Source organism: Schistocerca serialis, chromosome 3, assembly GCF_023864345.2.
Source record: "Schistocerca serialis cubense isolate TAMUIC-IGC-003099 chromosome 3, iqSchSeri2.2, whole genome shotgun sequence".
In the NCBI taxonomy this organism is placed as follows: Eukaryota; Metazoa; Arthropoda; class Insecta; order Orthoptera; family Acrididae; genus Schistocerca; species Schistocerca serialis.
The window spans coordinates 31,968,129-31,992,078 of record NC_064640.1 but is presented as its reverse complement, the minus strand read 5'-3'; the positions used below and the strand labels follow the sequence as shown (position 1 = coordinate 31,992,078).

The 23,950-nt window shown below is 44.1% G+C and overlaps 1 protein-coding gene, 1 non-coding gene and 1 pseudogene across 2 annotated transcripts in view; 2 read left to right on the top strand and 1 right to left on the bottom strand.

Annotated features, from left to right (window-relative positions):
• The first annotated feature begins 3,146 nt into the window (after positions 1-3,146).
• On the top strand, positions 3,147-3,219 carry Trnaa-cgc (transfer RNA alanine (anticodon CGC)). The gene has a single exon. It is a non-coding gene; the product is annotated as a tRNA-Ala (tRNA).
• Positions 3,220-7,179: 3,960 nt separating this feature from the next.
• Positions 7,180-23,950, top strand: part of LOC126470668 (S-antigen protein-like) — a 34,801-nt gene continuing 18,030 nt past the window's right edge. Inside the window, exon 1 of the mRNA XM_050098662.1 lies at positions 7,180-7,191. Coding sequence (XP_049954619.1) covers positions 7,180-7,191 — 12 coding nt within the window. The remainder of the gene's footprint in view (positions 7,192-23,950) is intronic.
• Positions 13,526-13,643, bottom strand: LOC126471923 (5S ribosomal RNA; annotated as a pseudogene).

The following is a 23,950-nucleotide window of genomic DNA, read 5'->3' as shown; positions in this document are numbered from 1 at the left end:
TGCGTGGGATAGATTGAAAAGGGCTGATTATGGACGACGTGACCCACGTACCACTCTGAGGGATCTACGCCAAATCGCCGTTGTGGAGTGGAACAATCTGGACCAACAGTGTCTTGATGAACTTGTGGATAGTATGCTACAGGGTATTACAGGTACTTATGTGTACAGCAGTGTGGACCACCATCTGTGAAGGTCTCGCTATATGGTGGTACAACTTGCAATGTGTGGTTTTCATAAGCAATAAAAAGGGCGGAAATGATGTGTATATTGATCTCTATTTCAGTTTTCTATTTAGGTTCCGGAACTCTCTGAACCGAGGTGATGCATACCTTCTTTTTATGTGTATAGACGTGATTAAGTATTAGTCTTTTTGTGGTAATGTAGGAAACAACGCAGCAATTCCTGTGAGATAATTATAAACGAATTCGTCTACTTCCTTTCTCTGTGCTTGTATACCGTCTAACAGAGACATAGAAGTCAATGTTCTGTCAAGTATTTTCTCTCTTAGAATCCAGTTTGTGTGTATCACTGAGTCACTAAGGGAGAAAACGTTATAATATGATCCTGTCTCTGAAAGACAAATACTATATTGTGATCCTACTTGAAACGAAAGACAGTGTGAAGCGACATCTACTCCAAACAGTAATTTTTTACACAGTGCTCAAGCACTGTATAAAATTTGTACTGACGCCTGATGATGAACGTCTCAGGTTTGAATGCGGAAAGCAAGTTGTCTTTTTTAATAAATAGAGGTGATAGTAACTGCAGATGGCTATATGAACTGGGGTAAGAGATTTTATGCAACAAATATGGTTTTGAATTCTGAGGATTTTGTACTCACAGTACGCTAACTGAGATACTGCAGGATAATTAAATCCTGTACGGACACCAAGTACTTTTCTAGGACCGTATAAGTGCTTCTAACTTCAATAGACTACTTCGCTTTGAGCATAACATGTGCGAAGAAAGAGCACGTTTACTTTGTAAGCTATAGTACTTTTCTATTTAGACTCCGACAAGCGAATGATTTGCTGCAGCACACATTCATATGGTACATGACTTATCAGCGCAACAGGAAATCTTCACTATATCTCGTAGGTGAGTTACAATCTCCGTTCTGTTGGAACAGTATTTAGTGCGATGTAACGTGGTTACGTTGCTGGGAATAGAAATTACGAGGAATTACAATGTGCATACACTCGGTAGTCTTCGGTCTTTTGCCTTAAGCCTTTTGATATCCCTTTGCACACTGTTTCTGCCGTGCGAGGTCTTAGGGTCTGCTCGCATGTTTGCTATAACAAAACAGTAAGACTAGTTCCTCGCAGATCTCCACATCAAGGTCCGCTACGTCACACTCTTGACGTAATCTCTTCACTGACGTTATCTCTGACGTAGCAATGAAAATAAACTGCAAGTGAATTCTGATGTATCACGAAGCACTCGAGACTTTCGCATACTATTTCTAAATAACGTATAATAATCTGTAAAATTACGCCAGATTTCCCAAACTATAGATTAAATTTTGACCAATTTTAGATCTAAAGACTGAATGTTGCCTGTTTATTCAGCGATTTAATTTTTACTCACTATATTATGCACTTAACAGATCGTGACAGTTATCTTCGCAATATTGTACGTACCTCTGCTGTAATCAGCTTATGTTGTTCAAAATGAGCTCTTCGAGCAACCTCTTTGCTTTTCCAATGTGACACTTTTGTCTGTTAGCGAAAGGGCAGCTTTCGCGGTTTGGAAGTCACGAATTGTTCCTTTTGTGAGCGTACTTCCACCATTCTGTATCATTCTACTCTGCATTCTGTTCTGGTACAGGTGAGAATCCTGCATTGGGATGAAGACTGGCTTTGTCTGATGTCGATCTGAGTTGGTTTGGAAATTCTTCACAATGATGAAATGCGGTGCGATCATTTCAATTACTTGCAGTGGAGAAGCTTAGACGAAATGGTTATGTTATTTCCGAACTGTCTGCTAAATTTCTGTACAGTTTAATACCGATTACTTCGCTTTCAGAATTGCGGAAATATTCTTCCACATGGTGAAATGGCAAGTCGTGGATAGTCAATTTTGACTAAATGCAAGCAGATTAAAGTAACAAATGTTGTCTTTTCAGTCTGTCCTACTGCATATTTTAGGTTATCATCCTCTCCTAAATCATAAAAGAATTTTGCTATCTTAGTAAAGGTTATGTACTGCGGACATAGTATTCGATTGTTCATTATGAAATTCATGCACGTTGCATTGCCTTTGAGGACCAATGTGAGCTTGTAAATCAAATGTTTTTTTTTCGGGAACAATATATTTATTGAAACTTCCTGGCGGATTAAAACTGTGTGCCGGACCGAGACTCGAAGTCGGGACCTTGCCCGCGTAAGGCAAAGGTCCCGAGTTCGAGTCTCGGTCCGGCACACAGTTTTAATCTGCCAGGAAGTTTCATATCAGCGCACACTCCGCTGCAGAATGAAAATTTCATTCTGGAATACATTTATTTATTAAAATCTTTCTGAATGATTTCTTCCGAAATCAAGTCATTTCTTGTGTAATTGTCCGTGATACAGTGCTATACTGCTACGCCAATATAGATGAGACTAGGGAAATATCGACACGTAAAAAGATTTTTCGTTTTGCCTCGTGCACGTGGATAATACGGACATTGTTACAGTGCAACACCAGCAGTATGAAATGCAGACAGAATAAACGTCCTTTTCTCAGGATGTAACACACTTTGTTAACTTAACATATATCAAAATATTATACAGCATGTTTTCCGAAGATCTGTCCGAACGTCGTAGTTGTCTCCCATTCAGACGCACAAGTTTGAAATTTGGCTGAAAGATGCCTACAATCTCCCTCTGAAATGGTGCAGAAGTGTGGTACCTGCGACGTCACCCTCGGACTCGGCGACGTTTCAAACAGTAAGGTGTCGACACGTGTAAAATAAATAAATGAATGAAAATAAAAAATAAAAAAGGACACAGTTCAGAAGTACATATGAGCTGTGTGGAGGGGTAATGATGTCACATTGGCACCAAATTTCACCACAATTCTGCCCACCGCCACCACGGTGACACACGATGGAAAGGTCGTCACACACCGCCCCATCTTACCCACATTTGACCCCTTATTTTGGACCGGGCGAGGTGGCGCAGTGGTTAGCACACTGGACTCGCATTCGGGAGGACGACGGTTCAATCCCGTCTCCGGCCATCCTGATTTAGGTTTTCCGTGATTTCCCTAAATCGCTTCAGGCAAATGCCGGGATGGTTCCTTTGAAAGGGCACGGCCGATTTCCTTCCCCATCCTTCCCTCACCCGAGCTTGCACTCCGTCTCTAATGACCTCGTTGTCGACGGGACGTTAAACACTAATCTCCTCCTCCTCCTCCTCCTTATTTTGGCGCCTCTGCGATGGAGGTCAGAACCGCAACACCCAGCGTTGAAATCAATCGGTTTTCTTATGGGAATCGACACGAAAATTCCTGAAGGGGAGGCATAAAGGGCGTCAATGAAACCAACACTTCCGTTGGGGCATTGATCCCCACACATTTCACAGTTCGCAGTTCGCAGTGCGATGAGCAACAAGACGACGTTCTTGACAACGTTCGACACTGTTGAAAACCCCTGGGCGTTTCAGCCCTACTCTAAGGATGAAATCTGCACGTGATCTGAATCATGTGAAGGCATTGCTAATTACGCATAGAAAATTTTTTTTCGTGATTTTCTTTAGATTTCTATTCTTTTTCTTTAGTTCACATGGGCATTTTTAATTGTGATTATGTAACATTCTACTGTGGATTTTAAATGTAGAGATGTAATTGTGATTATTTCGTTTTCCAATGGATAAATATGTTTCTTGCTTTGTACCTGTGGTAAAGTTTGTATATAATCACTTTTGGAATATTATTAATTGTGAAAAATGCAGTCAATAACATTTATAAAGATTTATGTAATTTACGATAACGATATAACATCTATAGACAGGGGACAGCGATAGTGATATCGATAGTTGAAAAGTAGTTCTGTAGTAGAGGGGATGGTGGATGGTGTGTCTGTGAAGCGTGCGCGGAAAAATAGTACTGTGTTTTATGAAAAAGCATACGTAATTGTATGGACAGTGATACCGAACTATCAGATTGTTAATTCTCTTGACCACTGCGGTAAGTAATGCCATCGCCAGCGAACTTTAAGAGCAAGTAAACCGGACTATGAAAGTGCCGCTAACAATACTTTGTTGTGACAGACACGAACAGTACTTTTATGCGAATGAACTTTGCTGATATTGGTTTTTGGTGGTGGAACTGTTGTCTATCACATTCTATCAAGACGTGAAAGTGAAGACTTTAATTAACTGTGCAATATAAATGGCTTTCAGTGACGTTGTCGAAGTTTGAAATGCGAGAACAGAGTGGACATTGTTTACGGTGTGCTTCACACACAAGAACAATTCTATGAACTGTGTATTTGTGGCTAAGACTGTATGAAAGTGACGAACTATGTAATTATGGACGATAGCGTCACGGACAGTGCATAAAGTGTAAAAAACGAGCGATGTCTGCGTAATGTACTTTGAAAGAGAGGACATGTCAACAACGGTCGTATACTGGCGTGTTGTGGTTTGTTAATCACCCCGGTGTTAATGATACAGCTGTGCTGGAACGTTATTTGCGTTTCGCCGGAGAAGATTAACCAGCGGAACTGCCTGTATCCTGCTCTCATCATCGTAACCTCCCGACATCGTGCTCCCTAACACAACGTTTCGTATGCAACAAAAAGATAAGAGATCTCGCTAACGCTATCCGCTGACCTAGAAACTTTCTTTCTCTATTAAAAGTATAAGAATTACAGACTCTATTCAAATAAATTTTTTGTTTATGTTTGCTTTCTGCTAACGAAAATAAAATTGCAATCAGTGAATTAAAAGTTGCCTGGTAGTCATTGTTGAAACGCCAGTAAATATAAACTTCTTCCTCTCATTAGAACTAATTTTCCTTGCATGTCAAAATTATTGTAGTTATTTTATGTAGTTTTATGTATTGTTATGAGACTAGATATACGACAGTGACTAATAAGAGTATTTTGTCGCGAAATACGGCGTCGCGCGAAAATTACGGCGACCGCCATAATTGCTTGCGTTCTGACCAATAACATAAAAGCTGCTATTCCCGTATTGGTGCATTTCCTGACGTGAGCGTGAATTATAAATGTCAGCTGTCAAATCGTAGGGACTGTTTACCCAGTAATAAAAGTTTTTTGTACTGTATTGCTACGAGTCGTAGTATTAAGAGACACTGGTTACACTCAAAAGTGGGTAGATGTATGGTGAACCCCTCCCCCCCCCCCCCCCCGAGTGTTCATGCAATTATTAACAGTATTGTGTGTGATTCACGAAATTTTGTCACTTTTTCTAATTCCTTTCAGATCTTGTCTTAGATGTCTTTGAAGTTTCAGAGAATATATACACAATTTTGTCGGTTCAGGTTAATTTCAGAGCAGTTTCTCGTGAATATTAGAGTTTTCAGTTCATAAACAAAGTGGGATAGTGACCAATTGAGAAGTATAGCAAAGATTGTGGTTTTCCAGTTAGAATTTTGAATGACTTCACAGTTCAGATTTTGATAATTATTTTTCCTGTGGGTTGAGATCATCACATATGGCGCCGTGTCGTGACAGGACAGTGTTTTAGTAATACTGTCTTTTCGAACCTGTCAATATTAGGATCGATGTTTGAATTTTGTAAGAGTGAAAATTGTATTGTTTTGTTTTGTGTGGGTTACCTTTTGTAGACAAATGGTTCAAATGGCTCTGAGCACTATGGGACTTAACATCTGTGGTCATCAGTCCCCTAGAACTTAGAACTACTTAAACCTAACTAACCTAAGGACATCACACACATCCATGCCTGAGGCAGGATTCGAACCTGCGACCGTAGCGGTCACGCGGTTCCAGACTGAAGCGTCTAGAACCGCACGGCCACACCGGCTGGCTTTTGTAGACAAAATGACAATCAAAGAAGATGAGCGTGTAGCTAGTTTCAAGGTGTGGGAAAGTGAGCAAGGAAAAAATAAAGAAGAAGAGTTTGTTATGGAAAAGATAGATAAAGGATTAGACATTAAAGTGGAACCAGGTGTCAGAAGAGAAGCAGATGAGAAGGGAGGAGTGGAAAGTATGTTACCATTGCTGTTGACGAAAATGGAAGGAATGAAAACAGAAGTGAGTGGAAAGCTAGAAGCTGTCAGCAAATCACATGAAAAAATGGGTGAAGAAATTAAAAAAGCTAGATGAAAAGTTTGAAAAACGTCTGAGGGGATTTGAACTGGAAATGGAAGATGGGTTGGAAAAGAAAATCTTGGGCTTTAAGTCAGAGGTTGATAAAGATTTTGAGGAGTTTAAAGCTGACGTTAAAGAGACTTTTAAAGAGACAGAGTTTGAGTTAAATAAGAAGCAAGTGAAGTTTGAAAACATCATGAAGGAAAGTGTAGAATGATTGGATAAAAACATTAAAACCCAAGCTACTGAATGTATGAAGGGGAAGGATGAAATTAAAGATTATTGCAAAGGAATGTTCCGTGAATATAGACAAAAGACTAAGGCAGAAGTGGAAGATATTAGAGAGACCATTGCTAAGATTGGGAATAGGGCGTTTAGAAAAGACAGTACAGGGTAAACAGTTTACTGCATCACCAGTAATAGCGCAGATAAGGGATGGTAGTAGTTTCAATAATATACTTTTTGATCCTAGTGGACATGTACATCCCGTGTCTTTTGTGAATAGTTTGAGAAGTCAGTTTACTACAGATTCGACAGAAATGGACAAACTAAGGAGGGCAAGTGATTGTTTAAAAGGGGAAGGTTTAGATTGGGGAGCTGATCCACAAGAAAAATCTGAAACATTTGAGGATTTTGTGTCAGCGTTTTTGAAAGAATACTGGTCGAAAGAAAAACAAAGTGATGTCATAGAAGGTTTTAAGAAGGCCCCATGGTATGATTGGACGAGTAGGGAGAATATGAGAGAATAGCGTGAGAAATGGATATGTAAACTAAAACATTTGGACAGCCCATAGAGTGACAAGGATACTATAGAAGTATTGATAGAGAAGTTGCCTCCTAACAGAAGATAATAAGTTTCTATACATTTTCATCCTTCTTTCGCTCCCTCCTGTGCCGCGATCATGGAGAAGGGGGTGAGGGGAGGAGTGGGGGGTTGCAACACTAAGATGCGCGTGAATAAAACGTTGACGGATCTCTCTAAAAGTCCACCCCCCTCCCACCCCAACCAGTTTGGCAACACATTCGGTGCCACCCATGCACCTTAATTAAGCACGTTACATACGTACCTGTCAGAAACTTCGACACACATTCTGCCTTGCGGTAGATCTTGAGCCTGAAGGCAGGCAAACACCAGCTAAGAGATGACGAAGTGGTTGCCTAACGCCAACTACACTCCAATGGGGTCATACCACGTTCAGTGGGGTTGCAGCCCACGACGTCACCACGGGGTAGCAGAAGTGTAAAAAGTTGTCAAGAACGTCGTCCTGTTGCTTATGGCACTGCGAACTGTAGTTTTCGGCCGCGAAATATGTGGGAATCAACGCGCGATTAAGCCACCCGCTGAGGCATCTTCGTGACGATTCTGAGAGGGGGTGTAGCAACACATCCCATCGTACGACACGCGACGGAGGCGTTGGGCAGAATTGAGGTGAAATTTGGTGCCAATGTGACATCATTAACCCAAGTTACAGCTCACATGAAGTTCTGAGCTGTGGTTCATTTATATTTTATTTTTATTTATTTTTCTTGCATGTCTCGACACACTGCTGTCTGAAGCGTCGCCATGCCTGAGAATGACATCGCAGGGCGCCATGCATTTGCACCATTACAGAGGAAGATTATAGCAATCTTTGAGCCAAATTTCAATCTTACGCATCGGAATTGGGGATTTCGAAAAAGTGACTGGGGATTTCGAAAAAGTGATCCTGTAATTTTGTTAAGCTGTGTAGAAACCCAGACTTCTCCAGTTATTTCGATAATTAATGAAATAAGGCCTATTTCGTTGTAAATGTTGTACGCAATTCCTTGCTACATAATCAGTGTGTAATTCTTGGCGTGTTCACCTTCTTTGACATGCAGTGATCTCCCTGACTTCACTAAACTTCATGTCTTTTTTTAATTTCTTTAGTGCATTTAGCCCTCTCTGGTTTTATTTTTTCATCCTCGACATCTGAAGTTAGATACAAGGCCTAACGTAAGTGTAACAACTTTTTAGAGCGAGGGGAAATATCGTACTGCTGTCGATATTGCCTCATATTCGTCTGCCGATACTGCCCCACTCAGACATCACGGCAGAAACCAAACTGTAATGACTTTGCTAATCCTCGAAAAGTTACAAAACGCATGCTAAAATATGCACAAGAAAACTTTCTGTCTACCTACATTAGCCGGCCGGTGTGGCCGTGCGGTTCTAGGCACTTCAGTCTGGAGCCGCGTGATCGCTACGGTCGCAGGTTCGATTCCTGCCTCGGGCATGGATGTGTGTGGTGTCCTTAGGTTATTTAGGTTTAAGTAGTTCTAAGTTCTAGTGGACTGATGACCACAGATGTTAAGTCCCATAGTGCTCAGAGCCATTTGAACCATTTGAATCTACCTACATTATAGTTATTTTAGTTAAAAAAACTATCGAAACGTTTATCACGCTTTAAGCATAAACGAAAATAGCATCAAAATTCAATAAACATTAAGTTTCAGTGCCACAATGGAATTGTTGTTCACAATAACACGCCGCCTCTGTATTATACTTCAGGTATCATCCTCTATGCTGCAGCACTACCTCCCACTGACTACTCGTGTCAGATGAGAAAACGATGCTGGAGGTATTGCCTGGTATGTCGGTTTTCACAGGGTCTCCTCTATTGCTGTAACCTGTTGATTCTAATCATGGCCGATGTATATCCTTATACACCAGAGACCAATCACTGAATTAAATTTTGAACTGCAAAACATTAGAAATAAGGGTTCTCTCTTATCTCGTACACAAAATTATGTTTCAGATGCAGAAAGGTAGGCCAAGAACGATCGGTGCTCAGTAAATGTACTGTGGAGTGATCTAGAAACTTAGTAAGTTACTATATGAAAATGGTATTCACATATTATGTGATAATTTTCAATGGTTCATTTTATCTTTCATGCTGAGAAGCAATGATTGCATGCTTGAGCGGACATCCTTATGAGCACTGCAGGGTGCAATAGGCAGAAAGAAACAATTATTTAATTCTTGGTCAGTTTATTGATGAATCATTTGTTACTGCTCAATTTTCAGATGGTACCTGTGCAAAATCCAGTTTTAGATGCGCTTAAATTATGTAAGTGCGTGTGTGTGTAACTATTTTGTTTATCATTAATAGCCAGATAGCGTTTCAAATTTCATTCTGGAGCTTGAAGGTTAAGACGTACCTAGGTCTGAGCTGATCTTCCGATACCGCTTACTCATTCGAAGTATTTTATGGGATTCTACTGTTGTGGCGTTACACAGTTTTTAATGAAATTAATGATAAGTCGTAAGAAAGTCGCTGTGGAGTGTTGCAATAACATCCGTCGGATGGTAGCCGCATTGTGGCGACATGTGGATGAGAATAACATGTACGCCAAAAGATTGCGAGAAGCGCTAACGGTACTCAGTGAAAACAACAGCACACAGCAGTAAAGACCATAATAGGGCAAGACTGTTGTTATGAGATACGTGGCTTGGTGCCAGATTTGATATAAGATATGTTCACCAGCGGCGTATAAACAGGCCTGAATTTTGAGGCAGAGGCACTCCTTCTTCAGAGTTCACCAGCATCATAAAGAGGCCAAGGCCACGCCAGACGACGAGACGACTGAGCATAACCAGTAGCATCCATGAGTTGGTGTCCGTGTTGGGCCAGTCGCTGCCAGCAGTGAGTTCATTGTAGGATCAGCGTCCAAGGTGTCACTGATCTGCCGTCCGCGCCAGCCTCCACCAGAACTGACTTCCTTGAGGGTGCCTGAGTACCAGCCGCCGTCCTGCTGCAGGGCAGTGGGCTGCATCCCACAGACAGCAGTCACCACGGTGAGCGCATTCGGGGCTGAGTTGCAACAAAGGGCCGTTCTCCGATAGAACGCCATAGCAGCACAACACGCAGCACTGCTAACGCCACGGCCGTTGCCTATTGAGGCTGCCAGTAATTGTCTGGCCTGTCGTCAGCATCATGGGTAGCCTACGTGAGCATCACTTTCCAGGCGGAAGCGGCTGGCCACGCCGCAGCACCGGCCGCGGTCAATGGTGTGAGGGGTGTCTGCCTCGCTGATCTGACGATACTATGAGTAATTGAAGTTGAAGTCACCTTTTTCTTTTCGTCAGCAATGTTTCCACTGGGCCTCCTGGTCCATTGTCACCACCAGACACCCTACCAAGTGCAACCACACTTAAACTAGTCTGAAATTGAGCGATGTTTACATTATGCTGAAAAAATGTTATGCATATTATTTACCTTTTGGTAATTCACAGCCGGCCGGAGTGGCCGTGCGGTTCTAGGCGCTACAGTCTGGAACCGAGCGACCGCTACGGTCGCGGGTTCGAATCCTGCCTCGGGCATGGATGTGTGTGATGTCCTTAGGCTAGTTAGGTTTCATTATTTCTAAGTTCTAGGCGACTGATGACCTCAGAAGTTAAGTCGCATAGTGCTCAGAGTCATTTGAACCACTTCGTAATTCACAAGAACGTTTTTGCTGCTAAAAATTCAAGAACGTGAAACTATCAGAAAATTAGACATAGTGATAATTTCGCATGATATACAAACAAGAGTGAATAAAACATAATTTTGAAAGTTAACACAAATGATGTTACGTAATGACCCCTGAAATTTATTTTTATTGAACATGTAACAGTTTACATTAATTATGTCTTAGCAAACAGTTGTAATTCATAGATGTTGTATACTGTCTTTGGTTATGAGAGTGCGCTAAAAAGCATGCGCATTAGCAATGCTAGAAAAAGATACTTAAGCTGTTTTTTTCTTAACTTCATACAGTAGCAGTGCTTGTTTACCTTTATGTAGAGTAGTAGCGGTAGTTTAACTCGGTCTGATACATTCACTCATTGCTACAATAAGTTGTACAAAAAATTTATATCTTTAAATTTTCGAACTGATCGTATGATTCTGGTTTTGTGAAAAATGCAAGTCTGTTTATTCAACATCGTAATGTTACATTTGTTTTGTCTGCAATATAATATGGAAGACTGTGAAAATGTTACATTATTTGACAGTGTGGGGTCAAGGAAATAAATTTCTGGAAGCATGTGTTTCAACAAGCATTTATTCATCAAATTAAAAACAGAGTCATACTACCTAGACTAATGACCGCCAATTCAATGAGCACCTTTTTTGACCAGAACCAAACAACCAGATGAGTACCAATAATGTATTTTACTTGAGCAGTCCTACTCTTGAACATTTGTTGCACAAATACTAGCGTTTTTAAGCTAAAACAGTGCATTTAATTCATGAACAAATTTTCTCGTTATTGATTATTGAAATTAATAGCATTTTTGTATTATTGGGTAGAGGGGTTTTTCTAGGTTCATAATTAGTGCATAGCTGAAAACGTCAGAGCATTTCTACTAACTACTCATCGGAGTAGTTCATTATTACCACATTACACTGCTTGTAAGATGTATTTTTATCCATGTTGGATGGAACTGAATAGCAGATACATTCGCACAATCCAGTATAATACAGATATGAATGTAACGATTCCTGTGTGCCGAACGGATCAGCTTCCTTTCTCTCTATCACGTTATTCATGTACCATTTAGACTCCGTATTTGCTGTACATGTGACATCCGTATTACTTCGAGTGCTTTCTCCTGTAGTATCCTATTTGGGGCTAATGGTCGCACGATCGTGGTATAGAGTAACCTCTGGAGTACCTGCCATACCTCACTTGTATGAGGCTTTCTTGCTCGAGTACAGCTGTGTCTGGATGGACGCTTACTTTCCTGACTGCTCGTGGAACTACAATGAAGCCTAAATCACTTTCTTTTACTCCTAGCGGTTCGGGTGATCCGTTGAACAGTATTAACACCCAAAACCCCAACGAGACCCCCGTGTAGCTAGTCCAGCTGAGGTGTCTGCGAATGTAAGAGAAGGCGTGGTGTCACCGCCACACACCACACTTGCTAGGTGGTAGCCTTTAAATCGGCCGCGGTCCGCTAGTATACGTCGGATCCGCGTGTCGCCACTATCAGTGATTGCAGACCGAGCGCCGCCACACGGCAGGTCTAGTCTAGAGAGACTCCTTAACACTCGCCCCAGTTGTACAGCCGACTTTGCTAGCGATGGTTAACTGACTACATATGCTCTCATTTGCAGAGAAGACCGTTTAGCATAGCCTTCAGCTACGTCATTTGCTACGACCTAGCAAGGCGCCATTACCAGTTACTATAATCTGAACAGTTAATATTGTGAATCATGTACCGTCAAGAGCGACGTTCATCATTAATGGATTAAAGTTAAGTATGAAACTAATTACGCCCGCTTTCTGAATTGTAATTCCTTGTCATGCTCCAGACCTCACATCAGTGTACTTCTTCCCTTCTCACGCCAGCCTGCGTGAGCTGAAACGCGTGCATTTCGGCCTCCTCTAGTAACACGGTGTTGGCTCTTCTGCCAACACAACAGTTTGCTTTTGTACCTGAGGATGTCAAATAGCAATTTAGTGAAGAGCTTACAAGAAGTGCATACTTGCCTACGGTGAGTGACAATCAGTGGTTGGATGAAAAGTTTTGTACCCTGGTGTAGTGAAATAAACCATTACAAAAATTAGTGAAATAAATCATTAAATAATCGGTACTGTTATATTATTATGGGAAGACATCGCGATAACATTTACTGTAATAAAACAAGTGTGATAGTAGAGGATATCGTAAAAACAATACAGTTTGTCGTTTCACGGTATTTGAACAGCAGAACAGCAAGTAAAATGGGACATCAAATCATAGGACCTTTCGAACAAAATTTTGTGGATTAAAATAGTAAGAGGCTCTCTGATTTTTGTGAGCAAAATTCACCAAAAATTCGTAATGTTTTTCTTATCAGCATAAAGAAATATATAATTTCACATACTCTAGAAAGTAAATAGGAGTAATCCGCTGAATTACAGTCCCATGTTACTGACGTCGATTTGCAGCAGTAATTTGAAACATATGTTGTGCTCGAACATTGTGAATCATCTTGAAGAAAACGGTTTATTGACAAACTGTCAACACGGATTCAGAAAATATCGTTCTTGTGAAACACTCTTAAACTCCTCCAGAACAGGCCATGAAGGCCCAGCGGTACTGACCGGCCGCCGCGTCATCTTCAGCTCATAGGTATCGCTGGATGCGGATATGGAGGGGCATGTGGTCAGCACGCCATCTCCTGGCCGTAAGTCAGGTTCCGAGACCGGAGCCGCTACTTCTCAATCAAGTAGCTGAGAAGTAGCTGAGTGCAGCCCGCTTGCCAACAACGCTAGGCCGACCGGATGGTCACCCATCCGAGTGCTAGCCCAGCCCGAGAGCGCTTAACGTCGGTGATCTGACGGGAACCGGTGTTACCACTGCGGCAAGGCCATTGGCTTCTTGTGAAACACATCTAGTCTTATTCTCATGAAATAATGAGTGCTATCGACAGGAGCGTCAAATTGATTCCATAATTTTAGATTTCGAGAAGGCTTTTGACACCGTTCCTCACCAGCGATTTCTAATTAAATTGTGTGCCTATGGATTATCGTCTCAGTTGTGTGTCTGGTTTCGTGATTTCATGTCAAAACTGTGGTGTCACCGCCAGACACCACACTTGCTCGGTGGTAGCTTAAATCGGCCGCGGTCCATTTAGTACATGTCGGACCCGCGTGTCGCCACTGTGTGATCGCAGACCGAGCGCCACCACAAGGCAGGTCTCGAGATACGGACTAGCTCTCGCCCCAGTTGTACGACGACTTTGCTAGCGACTACACTGACGAAGCCTTTCTCTCATTTGCCGAGAGACAGTTAGAATAGCCTTCAGCTAAGTCCATGGCTACGACCTAGCAAGGCGGCATTAACCGTATCTGAAGATAGTCTTATTTGTATTATCAAGAGCGATGTACCACAAGGATGGAATAAAGATAAGTTTTCGAGGAGCTGCATACTTTTCTTATTAGAATTCACTACTTATCCTGTTCCAGAATTCACGCCCGTCTGCGTTAGATAGCGTGCATTTCGGCCTCTTGTATCTACAAGGTGTTGGCACATTTGCCAACACATCATTGGCGACGAGGCAATGGAAAGGGTGTTGTTCTTTCTAATTGCTTACATTTACTTGTGTCATGGCTTCGCCAGATGTACTGTCCGAATTTTATCGCTTGCAGAATCAGCAGACGCAGGCGTTATAGGATGCCCTTGGACAGCTCGTCCAGGGTCAACGTGCCATTCAAACCGATGCGGCAGCCGCCGCTTCACCGCTACCGCAGCCACAACATGCAGTTGCACCGCCGTTTCGCAATTTTGATGCGGCGCAAGAATCGTGGACCGAGTGGTCCCGCCAGTTTGGATTTCATCTCGCCGCCTACAGAATTCAAGGTAATGAGCGGCAGCCGTTTTTGCTTTCGTGTGTAGGTGTGTCCACCTACCGTGTGATAGTGAAATTGTTTCCCCGACGCGACGTAGCAACTCTGTCATACGAAGAAATTTTGTCGGCATTAGACGCCTATTTCAAAGAAACAGTTAATGTAGTTGCAAAAAGGTATACTTTCTTTCGTACAAAACGTACGGCCGGTCAAACTAATCGGGAGTGGGTTGCAACTTTGCAAGGCCTTACTAGGGACTGTGCATTTGAATGTGACTGTGGCCTTCCTTATTCAGATACTATGGTACGTGATGCAATTGCACAGAACGTTTCTGATGTTCGCATACGGGAACAGATTTTGAAACTAGTTAATCCGTCCCTTCAACAAGTGATAGACATATTGGATAGGCAAGACACACTTGACTGTGCTCAGGAATCATTCGCAACTTCGCCAGCCGTGTGTAACATTAACCGGGTCCGCCGGGCGCGCTGCGCGGCCCGGTAAACTGCCCTCGCACACGACCGTGCAGCTGCCGCCACACAAATGTGCCGCGCCAGCACACAAATGCAGTGAAATCATGCCCGCGGTGTGCTACTAGACATTCGCGTGAACATTGCCCGTCACGCCAAGCTATTTGCTTTTTCTGTGATAAGAAAGGACATGTTCAAAGTGTTTGCCAGAAAAAGCTCAGATCAGACACTCTTCATCGTTCCAGGCCCTTTGCTTCGCGCCGGAATCGAACCAAGGACACTCAGAATCGTGAACCTTCGCCCATGGACATTCATGTAGTTAATTCCGCTTCGTCCAGTGCCACTTTCTCTAACAGTGACTGTGTTTGTCCCACAAAAAGTGTGCGTCGACGTCGCCGGAAATCACGTCAAGTAGCCAGTGATGCTGTCCCTGTATCAGTTCAAATTGCACGAGACAGTCGTTCTTGTCGTCGGCAGGACAATAAACTTTTTGTAGATTTGGACTTTAATGGCAAGGTCATACCATTCCAGCTCGATACTGGAGCTGCAGTTTCATTGCTCAATCACGACACGTACAAACAACTGGGCAAACCTCCATTGCGTTCCGCAAATGTTCAGTTAAAAAGTTATTCAGGACAGCTTATCCCTGTGTTAGGACAGTGCACCCTTCTTGCAACATATAAGGGACAAACAAAACTTGTGTCATTTTACGTTCTTCGTTCTTCTACTGCAGTGAACTTGTTTGGTTTAGATTTATTTCAATTGTTTAACTTGTCTGTAGTAAATCAGGTCCTATCAGTGAACCAGACTGTGCCTTCAGACAGTGTTTCTCGGCTATGTAAAGAATTTGCAGACATTTTTGCACCTGGCCTTGGTTGCGCTAAGAATTATGAAGCACATTTGGAACTGAAAGTAAACGCGCAACCGAAATTTTTCAGAGCGCGCAATGTTCCCCACGCATTGCGTGATGAGATCGCCGGAACATTAAATGATTTAGAATCACAAGGTGTGAGTGAATGTGCGCAATGCCTCTTCCATTTCAGCTCCGCTTCATCGCTTACGCCGTACAGGTGTTCCGTTCATCTGGACGACGGAATGCGAACGCGCCTTTCGCCAGTTGAAATCGGCGTTGCTTTCAAATACTTGCCTTACACCATTCGATCCCCAGAAACCCCTTTTGTTGATGGTAGATGCATCGGATTTCGGGATTGGTGCTGTGCTTGCGCACACAGATGGGTCGTATTATCGCCCTATTGCCTTTTGCGTCTAAATTGCTCTCATCTGCGCAAAGAAATTACTCGCAGATAGAGAAAGAAGCTTTGGCTCTCGTGTTTGGTGTTACTAAGTTCCATGATTTCTTGTATGGTCGTCACTTTACCATCATCACAGACCACAAACCTTTGACATCGCTTTTTCATCCGAACAAGCCTGTACCTCCGCGTACAGGGCAGAAATTCATTCGCTGGTCTATTTTCCTCTCGCAGTACTGCTACAATATCCTGTATCGGTCCAGTGCTAAGCACGGAAACGCCGATGCGTTGTCCCGTTTGCCTGTTGCTGAGGATAAAGCATTCGATTCTTCCGAACTTGCTTGCATGTTCATTGATTCGGAAACCGATGACGTGGTCGAATCGTTTCCGATTGATTTTCGTCGTGTAGCTACAGCCACAGCTGCTGACCCTGTCCTTGCTACCGTTTTGCGTTTTGTTGCTACGCAATGGCCCTTGTCCAAGTCACGGATCGAGGTTCCGTTGGTTCGCCGATTTTTTGCTCACAAGGAGAGACTTTTTGTTCAACGTGGTGTTTTGTTGTTGCGTTCTGATAATGATCAGTCCAGAGTCGTGGTCCCACGTTCGTTACAGTCCTCTGTCTTAAAGCTTCTTCACCAAGGACATTGGGGTATAGTGCGAAAGAAACAACTTGCTCGTCAGCACTGTACTTGGTTCGGAATCGATGCTGCGATTACGAATATGTGTTCTTCTTGCATGGCGTGTCCCGAACAACAATCCGCACCGCCGCGGAAAGTCTTTGCATGGCCAAAAGCCACTTCTCCTTGGCAACGCTTGCACATCGATTTTGCTGGTCCATTCTGGAATGCTCGATGGTTGGTTCTGGTAGATGCCTTCAGTAATTTTCCTTTTGTTGTCCGGATGTCTTCCACGATGTCCTCTGCCACCATCCAAGCGTTGTCTGCTATCTTTTGCATTGAAGGTCTTCCGCAGACTATTGTTTCCGACAGTGGCCCACAATTCATGTCCGCAGAATTTCAGTCATTCTGCCAGGCCAGTGGTATTCAACATCTGACATCCGCGCCGTTTTCGCCTCAGTCAAACGGTGCCGCTGAACGATTGGTCCGGACTTTCAAGTCACAGATGTTGAAGTTGAAAGAGTCGCATTCTCGGGAGGACGCCTTGTTGCTCTTTTTGTCATCGTATCGCTCTCAGCCCCGAGATCGTCGCTCGCCGGCTGAGTTGCTCCACGGTCGTCCTCATCGAACCTTGATGTCTTTGCTGCATCCGCCGCATCAGGTTCCTGTGCAGCGGCAGACTCCTGCTTTTGCTCCAGGCGACGTTGTATTTTGTCGCAACTATCGAGGTTCAAGGCGTTGGCTCGCCGGGCGCATTCTTCGCTGCCTCGGCCGCGCGATGTATTTGGTTTTGGGGGCCTCTGGTGAGGTGCGTCGGCATCTCAATCAGCTACGCCTCTGTCGTCGCACGGGTTCTGCCGCTCCCCGTCTGCTTTCAGCGACGGTGCCGTCCGGTCAGCGCCCTGGGGACCCATCCACTGGCTCGCCTCATCCCCAGGTGTTACCGACGATGCCTTCCATTTTGCCCCATGGCGACGCGCCGCCGCAGCCGCCGCCGCCGCCGCCTGTTCTCCCGCCGGCGCCGCCCGCATTCGCCGCTTCGCTGCAGCCGCCAAGCGCCTCCCTGGGTCACGCGCCGCCGATCGCTTCCCGTGACCAGCTGTCCTCCGCCATGGAACTCTTGCCCGCGCCGGACCACATGGCGTATTCGCGCGTCGGGTACCCCGACGCAATGGAGGTCGACCCTTCGGCCCCTCCTGTCTCTTTACGGGCGCATACACCGCATGTTGACGTGCACCCTGGACTAGGTTTTCAGGCGTTTCCTAGATCCCCTCGGACCGAATGGCCGGGTGCGGGTGGCACAGCCTCGCCTGTTGTTAGGCTCCCCACCTCATCGCATACGTCAACATGGGGTCCTCCCCACGGCGGACGGAAGCCTTATAACACGACCGTTCCCCGATTTGCGGGGGAGGAATGTGGTGTCACCGCCAGACACCACACTTGCTCGGTGGTAGCTTAAATCGGCCGCGGTCCATTTAGTACATGTCGGACCCACGTGTCGCCACTATGTGATCGCAGACCGAGCGCCACCACAAGGCAGGTCTCGAGATACGGACTAGCTCTCGCCCCAGTTGTACGACGACTTTGCTAGCGACTACACTGACGAAGCCTTTCTCTCATTTGCCGAGAGACAGTTAGAATAGCCTTCAGCTAAGTCCATGGCTACGACCTAGCAAGGCGGCATTAACCGTATCTGAAGATAGTCTTATTTGTATTATCAAGAGCGATGTACCACAAGGATGGAATAAAGATAAGTATTCGAGGAGCTGCATACTTTTCATGGCTACGACCTAGCAAGGCGGCATTAACCGTATCTGAAGATAGTCTTATTTGTATTATCAAGAGCGATGTACCACAAGGATGGAATAAAGATAAGTATTCGAGGAGCTGCATACTTTTCTTATTAGAATTCACTACTTATCCTGTTCCAGAATTCACGCCCGTCTGCGTTAGATAGCGTGCATTTCGGCCTCCTGTATCTACAAGGTGTTGGCACATTTGCCAACACATCAAAAACGGTCACAGGTCGTAATAACTGACAGAAAGTCATCGAGTAAACAGAAGTAATATCCGGCGTTCCTCAAAGAAGTACTATGGACCCTCTGATGCTACTGATCTACACAGACGATTTATTAGACAACCTGAGCAGCCTTCTTAGATAGTTTGCAGACGATGCTGTCATTAACTGCCATAGTCATCAGATGATCAATGTGAATATCTAAATGATTGAGACAAGGTATCTGTATTGGGCAAAAAGTGGCAATTACGAAAAGTGTGAAGTCATCCACATGAGCACTAAAAAGGATCCGCTAAGTTTCAGTCAGCCAATAAATCACACAAATCTTAAGGTTGTAAACTCAACTAAATACTTCGAGATTACAATTACGAATAATTCAAATTGGAACGATCACACAGATGACGTTGTAGGGAAAGCAAACCAAAAACCGCTATTTATTGGCAGAACGCTTAGAAAATGTAACGGTCTACTAAAGAGACTGCTCACACTACGCTTGTCCGCCATCTTCTGGAGTAATGCTGTGCGGTGTGGGATCCGCATCAGACAGAATTGACGGAGGATATCGAAAAAGATCTAAAATGGACAGGTCGATTTGTATTATCGGGAAACAGGGGAGAATGTGTGACGGATATGATATACGAATTGGGACGGCAATCATTAAAAGAAAGGTGTCTTTCACTGCGACAGGACATTCTCATAAAACTTCAATCACCAATAATCTCCTCAGAGTGTGCAAATATTTTGTTGGTGTCCACCTATGTAAGAGGAAATGACCATCCCAATAAAATAAGACAAAGCAGAGCTCGCAAGTATTGATCTAGGTATTCGTTTTCGCTGCTCGGTGTTCGAGAGAGGAATGGTAGAGAAGCAGCTTAAGGGTGGCTCGATAAACCATCTAACAGGCTCCTAACTGTAAACTGCAGAGTAATCGTGTAGATGTAGATGCATATGTAGATAATATATTTATTGTTGGTAAACATGTAGAAGCTTTCCTTGAAAAATTGTCGCCATTATACGTCTACAAAGTTCCAGAGGGGCTCGTAGGACAAATTAAACCTATCGAGAGGCTACACAATGGTACACTTCTGTTCAAATGGCTCTGAGCACTATGGGACTTAACATCTGAGGTCATCAGTCCCCTAGACTTAGAACTACTTAAACCTAACTAACCTAAGGACATCACACACATCCATGCCCGAGGCAGGATTCGAACCTGCGACCGTAGCAGCACCGCGGTTCCGGATTGAAGCGCTTAGAACCTCTCGACCACAACGGTCGGCGGTACACTTCTGTGGACAAGTTGCTACGTACTAAACTACTTGGAGAATAAGCTATCAACAGTGAGCTGCAAACTGTGCTAAGTTTTTGTAATGAAATTGTGACGTGCCAGGACGTTATGGATGTAAATGCCGAACAACTCCGACAGAAGTAGGAAGGTGGACGTATCACTAAAGAACAAAATTTCATGCAAAGGGTTGACGGTGAGCTTCAGAAGTCAGCGTCTTTTATCCTGACATTCAGTCTACCGAAGTTGTCTGACAAGGGGAGCCCGCCAATTGTGAAATTCAAATTCAATTCATACTGCGCATAATAAAAGCTCATGGCCAGAGGTGTAATGTGGCAAAGCACCAAGATGCACTTCTCAGCCGTTGTCGAGAAAATAGACAGTTAAAATAAACCGTTGCGGTGAAATACTCTCTACGATTAATAATTTTCTACAGCGTCGAGGCGCAGCGATAAGCGCTCGGGTTCGTAATCCGAAGGTCGCCGGATCAAATCCCGCGCCATGCAACCTTTTTTTTTTTTTTAGTATTTGTTTTTTGTAATTCAAATGTGTGTATACACACACACACACACACACACACACACACACACACACACACACACATATATATATATATATATATATATATATATATATATATATATATATATATATATTTCCCGGTAATCAGTTGCAACAATTATGCATATAATAAGTTGTTGAAAGTCGTTTGTCGTGGAAAAACTGGCGACTTCGAACATCATTATGTTTTCCGCAAACGAAGTTGTATTTCACAAATGTTATTAATTGTCTTCATAATGTTAACCACGTATAGTTAACGGAAGACGTAGAAACGATATTCTGAAACGAATACGTATAGCGTAAGTCAAACGTTCGAATTAGAATAGAAACCCCACGAACACAAATTTGCTGTGGCAGGTATGAAATATAAACTCCGTTACTCGCTCGTTACACTTGAAGGACAGATGTTGAATGGGCCGAAACGAGCCGCCGCGTAACAGCGTAGTTGCCTGCTAACTTCGAAAGAAGGTAGATGCGGTCCCTAGCGCAACTTATAACATCGTCAAAAATCAGTGCGGACGTGAGAGCTATGGTACACCCTGTTAAACAAAAGGAAAAATGGAGGCGGTACAATTGGAGAGCGATCCGCCTTCACCAACATGCATAAGCAATTCATTAAATTACAAAAAACTAATAATAAAAAAAAATGTTGCATGGCGCGAGATTCGATCCGGCGACCTTCGGATTGCGAACCCAAGCGCTTACCGCTGCGCCACGACGCTGTAGAAAATTGTTAATCGTAGAGAGTATTTCACCGCAACGGTTTCTCTTAATTGTTGATTTTCTCGACAACGGCTGAGAAGTGCATCTTGGTGCTTTGCCACTTTACACCTCTGGCCATGAGGTTTTATTATGCGCAGTATGAATCGAATCTGAATTTCACAATTGGCGGCCTCCCCTTGTGAGTATATCGCGCCAGGCCTTCTGCGACTTAAAGTTAGGCCTTATGACCGTAATAAAATGTGTCAATACTTCAATCACACCACCATGGGTCGTAAAGGTCAGGCTACGTGTGGAAGAGGTGGCTGCGCTGCTTACGGACGAGGTATTCAGTGTACTGCCCCCATACATGTGTGTGATTTGCTCCCAAGCCCGTTCAGCTTGAAGCAAGGAGTGTCCTGTCTTCGCAGAAGATGCGGATAAGGGGTTTAAGGCCACAGAGTCACCATAATGACGGCATTTACCTCAGCATTGAAGCAGCCTGTACAGAAAACTAATGTTGGCACCTAGACTTTGACAGCTGAGTGGACCACATCAGCTTGCACCTGTAAATGCAATTGAAGGCTTGCGATTGCAGCAACCAAGCCTTCCTACCACTGAAATGTTGGTGGCTGTCGGACCTAATGTCGGAAAGGATAGTAGACTCTCACAACATAGAGTGGAAGGGATCCAACAATACGTTTCTGTTAAGATGGCAGCAACGCTCAGGGTAGACGAATGTGTATCTGTCCTTAAGAGACTCATTTTAAATTTTCTGGTGCCTCTGAGCTTCGTGACAACATTCTCCAGAGAAAGACTGACTATAGGAGAATTGGCTATTTGCTTTCTCACAAGCAATCTCCAGTACAGGCGGCAAAAAATAACTTAACTGGATTAAATAACCGGTTGTCAAGTGTTCACAGTTAGCGAAAAAACTGGTTGTCAGTATCAACGCAGTTATTTCAACATTTTCCAATATAGTGTTCCATTTGTCAGCCAATGTACGTACGCAGTACTCACTACTTCCCCTGGCCTTGTAATGTGACACAAGTTTAAGTGAATTGTAAGCTTGACAGGCGTTGCATAAAGTAGGGTGCCCTTCAAAATAAGGACTGTTGAACCTTATGACTACAAAATGCTACACAGATCACAACTACTTTGCCTTACTGCGATAAAATTATTGACAAAGCAAATGACAAACAGTGGTTACATGGGTATAACAAGGCCTTGGCATATCTGTTTTTGTTTTGAACGGCCAGTGTCGGTTGGTTACAGCCAGTGAGCTCCCTGCCGCCGTTGGATAAGCAGCAGCCAGCAGCAAGTCGTACTCTGAATTCACTTATTTGTTTCATAGTTTAATTCTTAATTTCTTTGCGTGTTATTGGGTACTTGCATAGTTTAATTCACACATTTCGGGCGTATTATAGTGTTTGACAGTTGTAGCATCGCGTGTTAGTACCTGTAAAGTGTAAATTCGCGTAGTCATCAGTCATCTGTTTGTTTTGAACGGCTTATAAGATAAAAGAGCACTCCGTCTTCAGGCCACGAGTGGCCTACCGGGACCATTCGACCACCGTGTCATCCTCAGAGGAGGATGCGGATAATAGGGGCGTGGGTTCAGCACACCGCTCTCCCGGTCGTTATGACGGTATTCTTGACCGAAGCCGCTACTATTCGGTCGAGTAGCTCCGCAATTGGCATCACGAGGCTGAGTGCACCCCGAAAAATGGCAACAGCCCATGGCGGCTGGATAGTCACCCATCCAAGGGCCGGCCACGCCAAACAGGGCTTAACTTCGGTGATCTCACGGGAACCGGTGTATCCACTGCAGCAAGGCCGTTGCCCATAAGATAAAAGAGAGGAAAAAAAATTGTTAGCGATGGATGGGGACTGCGCCTGTTGTGTACGGATTCAGGGGGAATTGGCCACCGTCCGTAAACAGCTGGAAGCTGTGTTGGCCGTGGTTGACAGGCTCCAGGCTGTTGCCCTGGGCCACGGTGACATTGGGACACCCGAGGCGAGCGTTTTGGCGCCTCTGGAACCTGTAGCATCGCCTGGTATCTCTGATGCCTCTGCACCCTCGGATTCGTTAGTCCCTGCCGGTCGACACTTGCCTGACGGTGATTGGTGAACCGTGGCGGAGTCGCGAATCCCTGAGCGGAAGGCGACATTTGGTGCTGGCCGCAAGGCTGTACCCTTACGCCTCCGTAACAGGTTTGAGGTGCTGCCCACTGCTGAAAGTACTACTGAGCCAGCAAGGCCGGCCTCGCCTGTTGCGGCAGTGGCCGGTCTTCCTGAGAGGTCCGGACAAGCGGAGAGGTTGGGCTTACTTGTTATTAGAAGCTCCAATGTTAGGCGGGTCATGGAATCCCTTAGGGATATGGCAGCTTAGGACGGAAAAAAAGCCAATGTGCACTCAGTGTGCATAACGGGGGGA